This window comes from Falco cherrug, chromosome 11 (genome assembly GCF_023634085.1).
Source record: "Falco cherrug isolate bFalChe1 chromosome 11, bFalChe1.pri, whole genome shotgun sequence".
NCBI classification, from domain to species: Eukaryota; Metazoa; Chordata; class Aves; order Falconiformes; family Falconidae; genus Falco; species Falco cherrug.
This window is the reverse complement of record NC_073707.1, coordinates 29,174,354-29,188,411: the sequence shown is the minus strand read 5'-3', so window position 1 is coordinate 29,188,411 and position 14,058 is coordinate 29,174,354. Positions and strand designations below refer to the sequence as shown.

Here is a 14,058-nt window from a genome sequence, read left to right as displayed (position 1 = left end):
TGATTGTAAGGGCATCTGGGCACAAATTACAGGAATGAAAAAGAATATAAACACAGGCATTTGCTTGATTTATCTTTCAGGTCATAGAATTCAGCTGCTGGGACTCTTAATCCCTATGGACCTAGAAGCAACAAACCAGCTCTCTGAGTTAACTGAACTAAACAAAGCTGTAGCACCTTTTCTGTACTTGGATTATGAAGAAATCTTTATCATTCCAGATAACCCAAAGTCTTCAAGTTGAGCTGCAGAACAGACATATATCTATCTAAGTATACACTTCCCACATACATATAGGTACATACAAATGCATATATATGCATTCACAGCATATAGATCTTCCATACTAAAATTTTGCATAAATTATTTAAAACATTTAACGTGCTTGAAGTATTTAGAACATTAAATACCCAGTGGAAAATGTGAATGGAAGTACAAAAGACAGGTTCTTAGATGAGGTTACAAACCAAAGCACACCATGTCAGGAAGCCAGGTAACAGAATTAGAGATGCTGTGTTTGCCATTTCACACAGTACTGTACTGGGTGTTGAAGTACACCCACGTGCCAATGGTACACAGAGAACTAACCTCTACTATTACAGTGTTATCACAGATCATTCAGATCTCAGATAGCAATAAAACACAACCAGAATAAGCACCATAGTGTGACATGCAATCTGAAACTAATAGGAATGACAGGAATTTAGGCTGCTGTTACGGAGTACAATCAAACCATGCAGGAGCTGCATTGATGTAGCTCTACTTGTATGATGTACGTGAAAAATAAGCCATCAAAAGTACTGTTAGTTCTTCCTAGCTCTGCCAACTTACGGTACAAGCTTAAATAGAGTACTATAAAAGAGGGTTACATGCACATCTGTATGTACTTCACTAAGAACAGCTTTGGTACCTACATAGTTAGCATGCAGACTTATTACATATTAACCGCTAAAGTTACGCAGAACTGTGATCTAATATTCTGATGCATTATGCGAATCCCTATACCTAGAGTTGCTATAGATATGATCAACTTCTAGCAGGTCACCTCCAAGGAGGAGCCTCAATATAGGACAAATGGCACAAAAGGCACAGAGGAATTCTACATTTCCTTCTCAGCTGGTGCTTTCTAGTGCTGGATCAGACCGCTCTGAGGAAATCCACACCTCATCTACAGCAGGACAAACTCTGAACTCTCAAGTTCAGAGTCCCTGCTGGGTTGGCTCCCAGGATTACAGTATGGTCTCAGACTGCACTGCGATTGCCTGAAGCCATCAGGTACGTTCAGGCCTCAAGAGACAGAGCAGGAAAATTAAGGTAGTAAAAGGCACTAAATGTAGGCTGTTGTTAGGATTAGGGATTAAAACAAATTAAAAAGATTAAAATAGTACACAAGGGGTTACTTGGTACCCAGAAGATGAGAAGACAAGCTCTAAGGGCTAAAAAGACATTTGTAGGTGCTTTCAATCTTGAAGCAGTCAAAAACATAATCAGGTTCATCTACAGCTGTCAACGTGTTTCTGTTCCAGCAACTGAAGTCCGTCCCTATAAAGCAAATAGTTTGAAACTTAGTTTGACAGCAGGCAAAGAGCATCAAGTTTTGTTTCCATCATTTTAAGAAATACTAAATAAGATTATCTTCATGTTTTGAACATATAATGCTCAGAGAATGAGATTTAAAAATAATCAGCTTAGCAGCAAGATCCACTTCTCTATTAAAGACCTTATAGGTAACAATGACTTTAGGTTTTCTTAGCAGCCAAGAAATTTTGCGTCACCTCTAAATTTTGCCTCCAGTATTCCCTTTGTGGGTTACAAAAGCAGCCCTACTTTCTCCATGTCTATCAGAATTTTGTTAAAGAGATGAAGATGCCAAAGTTTGACTTTCTTTTTTTTTGAGAAATTCAGCTTTCAAATAGAAAAATCTTCTACAACGTGATCTGTCTAAAGGGGGTGAGCTTAAGATCCCAGACTCTCCAAACCTGTTATCCTTATCATGTTGTTGCCAAGTCTGCCATCCTTCCAGTTGCACCCTGGTCTTGAAATTTCAAGAAGCACAAATATTTTGCAGCTGAAGCTGCAAACACCAGAAGAAGCAGAACTCCCCGCAAAGTCACAGATGCATGGGTTAAAGATTTTGAGACCTCTTCCTGCACCATTTTTCATGATCTGTGCATTCTGTTTTGGTAGATCAAAGGGCTATTTCCCCATGCATACAGAAGATTTAGCCTGCTTCACGTGCTGCATTTGAGCAAAACAAGGCAATGAAAAAGATAAAAATCTAAGATGACTGGCTTTTCAAGCAAAAACAGAAAGCTCTGCTCATTCAGGCATGAAGAGCTGGCAAGTACCAAAAAGAAGGTTCTTGTTACCTGCATAGGTGAAAAACCTAAAAAACTGTGCAGAGAGAAAAGAAAACAGTAGAGGGGACAGTCGGAAGCGAAGGGAGGCTGCACTTTGACCTGCATCTGAGGATCCTTCTTAATACTGTGGGCAGACCAAAGGCATTCAGGTTGAAAACTGCAACCTTAACACCTAAAGCTGAGGAGTTGCCTATGATCCCTAAGCATTTCACAAACCGACTCAAATTTCACCCAGAAGCCCAAACAGTGCTCCTCTGTGTACAATCAGAAAAGCAACTGTCTTGACAGGCACCAGCAGTCATAACAAAACCCAATGAAAATTCAGAAGACAGGCAATATTTCACTGTCATCCAAGCGTTTCAATCCAGTTGGCCTTCCAGGAGCACAGCCAGCCCGGCACAATACAGCCTCAGGATCCTCAAAAGGACAACTTCAAGAAGTTGCCTTTTATTTTATTTCATTTTTTATTTAAAACAATAATAGCGTATTGATGAAATGGTTGCTCTGGAAGTAAAAATCCAAGGTTCAGTTCTCTCCTCAGCTTGTAATGAGATTTAGAGTCTTATTTAATCACATAGAAGAGAGCTGCAAACACTAAGAAATCAATTACTGTTGATACAGCACCCTCTTTTCTTCCTGGCAATGCTATGTCAATGACTTTGCCCTTTTAACTGGTTCCTGTTTAAAAAAAAATTCAGAGTGCTCCCATCATACTTCAGGCCCCAAAGTTATCTCTAGACCACTATCTATAGAGAACCTGACTACACAGCATGGAAAAGTTAAATTGCACTGCTTTCATAGCAATTATACTTTTAGAGAACAATAAAATGTAATTCAAATAATAATCTCTCGTGTTGTTAAGGACAGCAAAGAGATGTAGCCTAGATACCCTCAGAGGTCTTTTTTTCTTGGCAACAGAAACATTGTTGATTTAAAATCCAGGCCATTTAAAATCAAAAGTTCAAAGTGCAGTCAGATACTGCACCTGCAAGCACAGGATTTTGTTAGCATTTTATGTTGTTTCAAAGTCTTTGTTTACAGAAAATTCCTTCCTGTTGTTCCATATCAAAGAGTTACATAGGCAAAGTTCAGAAATGGTTTTGGTGTTGTATATTACCAGCTAGCATGGTGCTTGTATATCTCCAGGTGAGCTGGGCACAGGCACAGCTCCTGAATTCTCTATGTTCTCCTCACTAATAAACTCCTACTGCAAAAATCCAAGTGATTATACAGGGCAGGCCATCCCAGAGCCATTAAACGTACAGGGAAACACAAGGAGGAAAAGTTTATTTCTAGCTTACTAGGCCCAAATCCTCTGAAGTCCTTAGGCATATAGCTTCCATTTACTTTGGTGGGAAATGAGGCATCTAATGCTTGCTACTGCATTTAGTATGTCTCTGGGCTCTCAGCCTCACCCTCCTTTAGGTATGTTAGCTATTGCCGTAACGCAGAAAAATCTAAGGAACCAATTTTATTGTTATATTACATTCTTCCTTGTATTCTGTGACTTAATTGCCAGTAATTTATTTTTTTTAAACAAGGTTTACTTCTACCATACTAGGCACAGATAACATCTCCTGCTTAATAGGGTTGATACATTGGCATGGGTCCCAGAACCACATGAAATTATTGAAATGATAATCAAATCCAAGTGTCTAGATGAGGTCACAAAAATGATTACAGGACTGGAGCACCTCTCCTGTGAAGACAGGCTGAGTTGGGGTTGTTCAGCCTAGAGAAGAGAAGGCTCCGGGGAGACCTTATAGCAACCTCCCAGTACCTGAAGGGGACCTATAAGACAGATGGGGACAGACCTTTTAGTAGGGTCTGTAGCAACAGGACAAGGGGGAAAGGTTTTAAACTACAAGACGGTAGATATAGGTCAGATATGAGGAAGAAATTCTTCGCTGTGGGGGTGGGAGGCGCTGGCCCAGGCTGCCCAGAGCAGCTGTGGGTGCCCCGTCCCTGGCAGGGCTCAAGGCCAGGCTGGACGGGGCTGGGGGCAACCTGGGCTGGGGGGAGGTGGCCCTGCCCAGGGCAGGGGGCTGGAGCTAGGTGGGCTTTAAGGGCCCTGCCAACCCAAACCAGTCTATTGTTCTGCGACTCTAAATGTATTAACGTTTTCAGATCCTGGTCTGTATTTTACATTTCTCATTGATACACTGAAACAAGCAAGAGAATACTCAACGCAAAATGCAGCATTGTCACCACGTTTATCAGCTACTAGTTGCCTGCTGCTTCCATGCACTTACTACTCAATATAACATTTTGGACACAGAAAGTTTAAACTAACAGTCCAGACCCAACATATGTGATCAAGATAATCTCTCCTCTGTGTTAGGATAAAGTTTATTGCATGCTCCTCTTTTGGTATAGCCAGAGCAACAGAAAAAGCTGACTTGTTGAATTTTAGCTCGAGAACAAGATGTTCCTGTGTCCTCTTCAAATACTGTTGGCAAATATACAGACTAGCAAAAGTAGCCCTTTAGCCATCTGCCACATACCCATCTCCCAGCCAAACACTTGCACCTTTTTTGTGACTAAAATGAAGGTTTCTGTCAAATTTTTCCATGGCATTACCTGGAAATGGCTTGAAATCAAAACACTAAGTAACGATGGTCTCAGATCACAGCTAAACATATTCAAGTAACAATTCACTGCAAGAATCTAACAGAACAAGCCCAGTTCTATGCTCTCTGCATAAAAACTGTATGCTTCTAAGCAAGGTTTTTTTGTATGCTTCCTCAGTGAAAAGTATGGCTGAAGATCACCCTGAAGTTAAGTACTGTTACAGCTGCTAGAGCAGACCACTCTTGTTCTTGTTTTATACAGTTTTGAGAAATAAAACTCCGAAGAGTTTTGAAAGTTGGCTCTGGACTTTGTATATGCCAAACTGATAACCTTGGACTTGACACTTAGAGAGGCGCTGAGGTCTTGCACTTCCTAGAGTATGGCTGTTTCACGTATATATCTGCTGCTTTGCATCCAATTTCTAAACACGCAGATGTCAGACATCAGCATCTTTTCATCTTCAAGTACAGGATGCCCACAACTGCTGCATCCTCAAACCAAGATACACAAGGATCTGTATTCACGTGGCAGCTTTAAGCCAAGTAATTAAAAGTTATTCCAAAAGTAACAGAATAGCGTCATCCAAATAACCAATTAGAACTTGACTTTCAAAATACCCTTTACGAAACGTTTTATGAGAATAGTCCTCTCTACCCTCCTGGAGCTATTTAAGGTTTATGCTGCCCAGGAACTGCAGCTTTGCATTTTTGCAGCTGAACGTTCTCTCAGCAGCATAAAGTTAAGACTGCTAAGACAACACAGAAGCACGCCAAAGTCCCAAAGCTGGATGTGGTCTGTACTGTTAGATGAGCGGCAGAGCAGTATGCCTGCCTTTCCCATTCATACCAGGAATTGCCAAGGGACGTGCAGTCCTTTGGGAGTAAGAGTCGCTCTATGAAATGTGTGGGAGTGAGGGGGAAGGAGAGCTCTCTGGAGGTCCGTGACAAAAGCTCCCACTGAATTCAGTGGGGGTAGGATCCTACCGAAACCCCACAGGCTGGAGGGGGAGATGGAGGAGAAGCGCATAAGCAGCAAAACTTCGGGGGGGGATGGACAGCTGGAGCCCAGAGGACGAGGAGGAGGAAGAGGAGGGGGGCATTCTGCAAGCCTTAGGAAAGGGCAGCAGAGGCTGCTGCCGAGGTAGGTACCTTGTAACTGAGCCGAGAGGGACTCTTGATGCTGCTGGTACTTGAGCGCTGTGGCCTCAGCCTTCCTCAGCTGGCCCTGCAGCTCGTAGTAGAGCATCGCCCCGTAGAGGAAGCCGAACACCACCGTCAAGAGCAGGAGGGTCTGGAAAATCCGCTTCTGTTTTCGGGAGCACATCCCGTTGCCCATGTCCCCGGCGGGGTCCCGAGGGCCCCCGCCCCTCACGGCTTAGCAGCGGGCGGCTGGAGGCGGCGGACGACGAGGCGGCGACATCGGAGGCCCCGGGCCCGCGCCGGGAGGACGAGGAGGGAGGGACGGAGGGAGGGAGGGGCCGGCCGAGCGCCTCAGCCCCTGGGCACCGCCGCGGCCGCGACGCCCCGGGCGGCTTCCCCCTGCCTGCGGGCCCTGCGCGCCGCAGCGCGGCCGGCGGGACTCTGCGCGGCGCGGGGCGGGCGCCCCAGACGCATGCTGCGGCCGCGACGCTGCCCGGTGCCCGCCCGGCCCTGCGGCGGCGGGAGGGGGCGGCCGCCGGGTCCCCGCGGCAGGCGGCGGGCAGCGGCGCCGAGCTACCGCGGCCTGCGGGAGCGGGGCTGCGGGGCGGGGGCGGCTCCCTGCTCGCCTCAGGCGGCGCCTTCGGCCCGGCCCCGCCGCGGGGACCCGCCCGGCCGGTGGCTCGGCCGCCACCTGAGAGGAACAAAGGCAACTTCCCCGGCCCCGCACTTACGTGTCACCACCGCTCCGCCGCGGCTCCCCGCCGCGGGATCCCCGAAGGAAGTCCCGCTCCGGGCGCGGCCTCATTGGGCCCGGCCGCGGGTCTCTCCCCTCCCTTCGGGGCGGCAGCGCCTGAGCGCATTGGGTGCCCGCCGCGTCCGTCCGGGCCGCCGGGCGCTTCGCTTCCCTCCGCCCGCCCCTCGCCTCACGCCCGGCCCAGGCCAGGCCGACCCGACCCGCGGCTGCGGGCGGCGGGGCGGGCTCCTGCGGGGCGGCCGGGGCCTGCGCGCTGCCCGGCCCCCGTGAGGGAGCGGGCTGCGGGTCGCGGGTCGCCGTGCGGTGCCTGGCGGCCGGGGCAGCCGTGGGGCAGCGCCGGGGCAGAGGGTGGCGCGGCCTGGGGCGGGCGGAGGGTACCCGCCCCCCGCAGCCGCCGCGGGGTCTCGGGCTGTGAAAGCTCCAAAGAGCCAGTTTTTCTAACTAAACGCCTCGGGTTTTGACACCCTTCTGCAGGTTAGTTTATGTTTCCCATAGCTGGTTGGCTGCGCCTTCCTTCGGGGTGCCAGCCAGCCGCGCCCCAGAGGTGCGGTGCGTCGCCCTTGGCCCAGAGCCGAGCTCAGGCCGCTGGTGAACCCTGACTGGGGTTGGGGCATGTCTGTGGTAACGCAGGGCTCCTAAATGCTCCTAAATTCCGTTCTCCTGCCTGGGCAGGTGAGACAGGTCTTCAGGCATTTATGCTCAGCCAGCATGAGTTCAGAACCAGCGTAGCTAGCATTCTCTCTACTAGTGTGTTTTGTTACAGGGAAGAAACAAAACAAACAAACAAAACAAACAACCAAGACTCAGGCTAAACCAGAAGTAATAATAAACAAACAAAAAAAAAATCCAAGACATACTCCAAAGTTATTTTTTCTAGATATATCCAGCTCATTGTTCTGTGTTTTTCACAGGCATTATTCAGGCCTTAAAAGAAAAACTGCATTAAAGAAGCTTAAACATTCATTATTCGAATACTCTACATATACCAGTAATTAGTAGCAGTCAGTACCACAAGCTGGTATGACTTCTCTCTAAATGTATTTCAAATTTATATCGGTTGTCCTGTAACAGAATGCCTTGCTCTCTGTTCAAGGACTGTTGGAAATCAGGTGGTAGGCACCCAGGAAACAACTGTAATTGCTTTGAAAAAGTGATACTTTTAAAAAAGAGCAACAACATATTCTTTTCCCTTGCTTTAAGAAGATTCCTGAAGTTACGTTTAAAGGCTGTTGTTCAAAACCATGAGTGTTTCAAATTGACTAGATAAGTTTTATAGTATCCATTTCTTTCACGAAGTAGTCCCAGTAGGTTTCTTAGTATCACCTGAACTGCAGCCTCCCTCCCTTTCCCAGACTCCTTCAGAGATGTTCTGTCTTTGCACTACCAGGCTCCTCAGGTTGAGCTCAGTTAAGGAGAACGAGACAATTATTTCTAGACTGAGACTTTGAAATTACTGAAGATGATTTATACTTCAGTGTTGCAGTTATTCAGATTACTTAATTTCTTGAGCTTCCACTTGTTGCTTACCTTACTTTTTCTAACACTAGTCTACACCTCTGGTTTTGATCACTTTGCACTGGAGAACAACTGGCTAACCAGTAACTTCATCTGAATGTGGTAGTCACTTTGGGTTATCATTATGATGAATAGACACCATAAATTTAAGAAGAGACTGAACTGACACCGCTACTTAATACCTATTCCAAATACAGTTAATTGATTATGGTAATGTAAATATACTTAATCTGCTTGTAGAAATTGGCAATATCATTAACAAATGCTGAGAAAAGAGCAAATGAGTATCTCTCTTTGCTTAATCAAATATTACTTATATTCAGTAATAGCTAGTGATATATCTCCTCTTCAGCTCATGTAAATTGTGATTCTTCATGAGAAAACCAATTAGAGTTAAAATGAGGAATTTATTGGGAGCAAGGGACTATTATGTGAAGCTATTAGGCAAATTTGAATTGGAAGTCCCAAAATAGAAAGGTTTGGACCTAAAAGAGACTGTAATATATTAAAAAGCATTAAATTAGTTGCTAGGAGAGGAATGTTACTTTGACTAATCACTGAATAAGTTACTGATATAATCAGAAAAGATGGGGAATAAGTGTGTTCTGAGCCATGTTGTACCATGGGAAGCGTGCTTGGAGGCTGCAACAGGGAATTAATGGGCAGGCATTTATACACACCTATTTATCATCTTTAGTTTAATTTCCTAAGCAAATGAGGCTTGTGCAATCAAACCGTCTGCCAGTTTGTGCCTTGTAAGTACAAGCAGTTGGCCAATGCATTGGCCAATTTCAAACAAATTTAACCGGGCTGTAGAAATGTTGAGCAAAAAACGAAGTTCCTATAAGTTTTGAGAAATTAAAGGAACAATACCTAAAGTATAACCCCCTGAGTTCCCTAACTGAAGAAAAGGCTACGTGTGCTCAGACTCAGTTGGATAACAGAGAACCTGTTCAGGGGAGAGAAATATCCCATTTCTTTAGGACATGTGTTCTCACCATCAAACACAAGGTGTGGGAAGCCAGTCCTTAGTACGTCTGGAAATCACAGAACTACATGGGTTTTTTTGTTTCCTTTGTCTGGTTTTCTCCTCTTAAAATGTAATTCTCTTGTATTTTCTTTCATTTTTTTCACTGTGAGTTTAACTAAGCTTGATACCATGATTATTATGTACCTAGGGATACCAGTTTCTAATAAAAATGATCATTAAACAGCTTTGTTTCCAGTTTGACCCCATGAACACAGCAGTTAAATAGATCAAGTAGCAGGTCTTTTTTTTTTTTTTTTTTTTTTTTTTTTTTTAATCCTACCAATCAATGGATCAGGGATCCAAAGTGATGGAAATGTACAGTGAAGGTTGTCCCATACAAGTCATAGCCCATTCATTTGGTTGCCAGAAATCAAGGAATGTACTGGCAAGGCGTATGTTATTACCTCTCCAGCTACAAAGCACATTCCAACTGCAGATGTTTAGGCAAGAATGACCTTTTTGTCCAGTGACTAAAGCTTACTAATGCGTGCAAAGATTGTTTTAACACTCAGTGTCATTTATTAGTGGTCAGAAACTGAAGGAATAAAAAGGTTGGACTTCAAGAGGTGAATGGTCCTGGGAAAATTGAATTTATCCTTGCCTGAGGCCATAGTTTGTGACACAGGGGAAGTCAGGTTTTTATAGCTGACCTATCAGCTGCCTGTGTCTGAGTGCCCAGCTTAAGTAATCAGTTGAACTCTTTGCTGATATCCTAATTCAAGGTGAGGGTGAGGACAAGGAGGACAGTGTTTTGATACAGAAAGTGCTATACTACTTAATATTCAGGGGAAAAAAATAATCAAACCTAACATATCCCAGACTGGACATGCAAAGTTAACACAGCTTTGACATGCGTTTTCTGGTGCCTCAGTTCTTGCTGTAGAACAGTAGAGGATGACTGACTTCTTTCTCGTGGATGCATATCAAGATACATTGATCTAAATCACTCAGCATTCATGGTAGGAATGGGGATAAACACTGGTAAGAAAATTCTGTCTAGGTTCATAGAATAATTAAAACAGCATTCCATACTGAGGTGAGAAAATGTGGTTAACTGATGGAGATGAATAAGGAGGCTGCGCTCTGACTTAATATCCTCTTTCTGGTGCTTCCTGACTTAAATAGTCTTGTCATTTTACTGGCTCCAAAACATTATCCTTTGTAAATAATTAATGTAGGTGAGCAGATGCATTAAAATGTACAGTTGTTTTAATAGGACTAGGAGGTAATGGAGCTATGTATGCCGCAGATCCCCAAATTCACTATGAAACGTACATGCAGGACACACTTGGAATTGCCACGCGTTACATCATTGCCATACAGTCACCACAGATGAACTTTGAGGGGTAGTACTCCAGTGTACCCTGTGCTGGAGCTATTGTCCATCGATGCAAAATAACTTCTAAGAAATGCTGGAATTTGATCAGCCTTTTGCTGAAATTCCCAGAAAAAAACTCCTCATACTGTTACATGCTCCATTGCTCTTAACATAACAGCTACCATAAAAACTGACAGTAAACACTTGAAACAAATATTAGGATCTCATATAATTTAAATACCTTGTTTAATCATGAATTGATTTGAAACAATGATTAGATGATCCACCTTATACAAAACTTGCAATTGGAAGCCCTGTATTCCTGAGGGCTGGTGTTACACAAAAAAGGAGTAAGTTTGAGTGGTAATAATAAGAACACTCTTATGATTAAGGGGCTGGATGCCGGAGCCTTTAAGCACTTACCTAACAGCACGTTATTTGCATAAAACAGAAGTGCTCCTAGACCAGGATCTCTGTGTAATTTTGCTTCTGTGTGTTTTGTTTATACTACAGATCAATCTGAACCACTAAGTGAAATGCAAACAACAACAGTGCTCAGTCTGCCCCATGGCAGGTGGATGCCTTTGGCAGTATGAGCAACCACACACAAAAGACATGGGGTTGTGCCTGTAGTGAGGTGGAAACAGGAGAAAAATCTAACTCCTGGGGGAGCACCATGCAAATATAAGAACAGTCAGAACACAGGACCCTGGAGTTTTTCCATGTGGTAGAGTGTTGGGGGGGTCCTGTGTGCTAGCTGAAAAATTCTGTGAGGGAAGTAGGCTTCCCCGTTTTACTGTTTCAAAAGGTAGCAGTTGCATTCCAGATTTTATGAGTTAGAGGAAATTGTTGAACTTGGGAATGCTGACTACAGGCATTGTTTTTTCTGATACATAGAATAATCCCCAGTGATTACATTTTCCTGGTGCATTTCCCATTGGGCTGTCCAGACTGGAGGCCGTTGCAGATGAAGAAGTAAATAGGTCAGTGAATTTTGAACTGTTTTATCTTCTGCTTTTTCCAGTCTTGTTGGACTTGTCTATTTTTTCACAGTCTTTTGGTTTTTCAGCACCTGAATAAAAGCCAGGGTCTGATATCCTACAGCTGTAGAACTGTCTGGCCTTCCAGGGAAGAGAAATCTCATCTTCATAATTGTTTCCATTATCATTGCACTGTAAGATAAGGAAGTGACTGATGAACGAATGTAAATTTCATTGACATTTATATCTGTGATATCTTTGTGATTTTTTAAGGATCTGAAATGGAGACTTTTAAACGGAGTTTGGAAAGAACTGTTTACTTTGTAGGGTTAATTCAAGGAGAAAACAAGCACTCAGGAATTTATGTATAAAATCTGAAGAAATGTAAAGGACTTTAAAATGAACTCAGGATTTTAACAGCCATATTCACATTTATTTTCAACTTCATGAGATTGCCATCTCTATTACTGATACTGTCAGGGCCTGCCAGACTTGGAAATAGAAAATGTTTTTCCAGTCAGTTACAGGTTTGTCCCTGGATTGTAGTTTTATTTAAATTTTAGTTATTTACTTCTAGCTTTTGTGCTGCTCTTACACACCAGGAAAACGTGTGCAGGCTTCTCTCACAAAGCATAACTATCTGTCCTAATTGTTAGTCTTGGAAGTGCTTTACGATTACATTACAAAATAAAATTAGTTCCAGTGCAAATGAATTTTACAGATTTGTTTGGGAACATATAAGAATATAGAAGAATGGAGAAAATAGCTGCATTTGAGAATGACCTGTGAGATAAACCTTGAGCTGTTCTCCTCAAAGGTTTCTAATATTTTGTGTTTCATGTGTCACTGTTGAACTTGGTAGGAGTGTTTGCACTCAAAAAAGTATGTACTTGTTTGCAGTGTTCAGGCCTCACTTTGAAAAGGCTATCTAGGAACTCACTGAGCTCTTGCTAATAAAAAGGAGTCCTTAAATTGAATACCCTACTCATTTGTTGTGTTTCAGAAAATCGTGCAATTTCTCCATCTTTGTTCCCTAGTCTTTAGGACTTTATTCTGTAGGGAGGTTTTTTGATTTTTTTTTTGTTGGTGGTGTTTACTTTTTGTGCATATATTTGTTTTACCATTAGCTCAAATGTCTCGAAGAATTTGAGTGCAATTCTTCTTTAGCGTGTGAGCTGCTGCAGGATTAACATGGTCCTGTTGTCCAGATGGCTCAATGCATATGACTGGGAACCTTAACAGATGTGATGATCCTGGTCCCCAGGTTTGCAAAACTCTTCTCCACTTCACTGATAGAAGTACAGCTCTTCACTGTCTTTTAAATCGTTCAACTTTGTGCACTGTGAATATTCTTTTTGTCTCAGATATCCAAAATTACTTCAGTCCTGTTGGTGAGGAATTACTCTTGCCTACTGCCTGGTGAGAGATTTGTTATTTTTGTGTTAGCTACCAAAACCTCCTTGAGCCACATTTTGCCTGATTCAGTTACTGTTTGAGTTCCCTTCAAAGGGTGTTGTGTAGGAGTCTCTCCCCCTTTTCCCATGTAGCAGAAGATAAATGCCTGCTGGCGGCTCTCTGACGCTGCCACATCAGTTTTCATCACAGCTTTCCCTGTTTGTCCAGCTCGTCACTCCATCTGGGGTAAGCAGCATTCTTTCAGAGGTTAGGTTTATTATGTCTGCACATTAACTGAGGATGACAAAGTAAAGAACCACTAAGGAGTTGTTGTATGAAGATGGTCCTGAAAGAAGTAATTAATGGTTATGCCAGTAAGGTTCTTGAACTAGCTGTAGAAATGACATTGGAAATTGATCTTTTTGTCTGTGAAAAAGCATAGCTTGTGTGTTGGCTTGGATCCGTGCAGCACTGTAAGGACAGGAAAAAAGATCCCAGGAGCTGTTTGTTTTTGCAGTTATTAAACCCGATGAGCTTAGTGTTTGGAAATGCTGCAAAAAGTGGGGGAAGACCACTTTTGGAGCAAAGCAAGGGAAATGGAGCTGCAGGGTGGGGAGCAGGCTGCCGGAGAGTCCGTGCCACCTAGCGGGAGCCCCCCTAGGGCGGAGGAGACCCGGGCGTCTGCCCTGTGCCCCAAAAAGCTCACAGGGGTCGCGCCGTGAAATAAAGAAATCACTGAGGCTGTGGGCGCTCAGCAGAACCAATAAGCAAGGCAATGAGTGTGCAAGCTGAAGGCAACAGCTGGTGGACCATGTGTGGGTGAAAAGAATAAAGTCAATTAAATCCCTGATACGGCTCTGTTACAAGGGAACTCATGTCTTTTAGAGTTAGCTACTTACCCCCCGTAACAATACTGCTCAGTCAGCATAGAGGAGCTCTTTGCCTGTGATGTGACACAAACTAACTGTAGTATTGCCCTGAAAGGTTACGCAGAGACAT

The 14,058-nt window shown here is 43.8% G+C and overlaps 1 protein-coding gene across 4 annotated transcripts in view; it reads right to left on the bottom strand.

The window, feature by feature from the left end:
* GOLIM4 (golgi integral membrane protein 4) overlaps positions 1 to 6,845 on the bottom strand; it is a 36,639-nt gene extending 29,794 nt beyond the window's left edge. For 3 of the 4 annotated variants that reach the window (XM_027806605.2, XM_055723547.1, XM_027806606.2), the window contains exon 1: positions 6,077 to 6,845. In XM_027806605.2, coding sequence (XP_027662406.2) covers positions 6,077 to 6,263 — 187 coding nt within the window. In that variant the 5' untranslated portion in view covers positions 6,264 to 6,845. The remainder of the gene's footprint in view (positions 1 to 6,076) is intronic. The other variant, XM_014280677.3, reaches the window with a different exon arrangement.
* Positions 6,846 to 14,058: the final 7,213 nt, after the last annotated feature.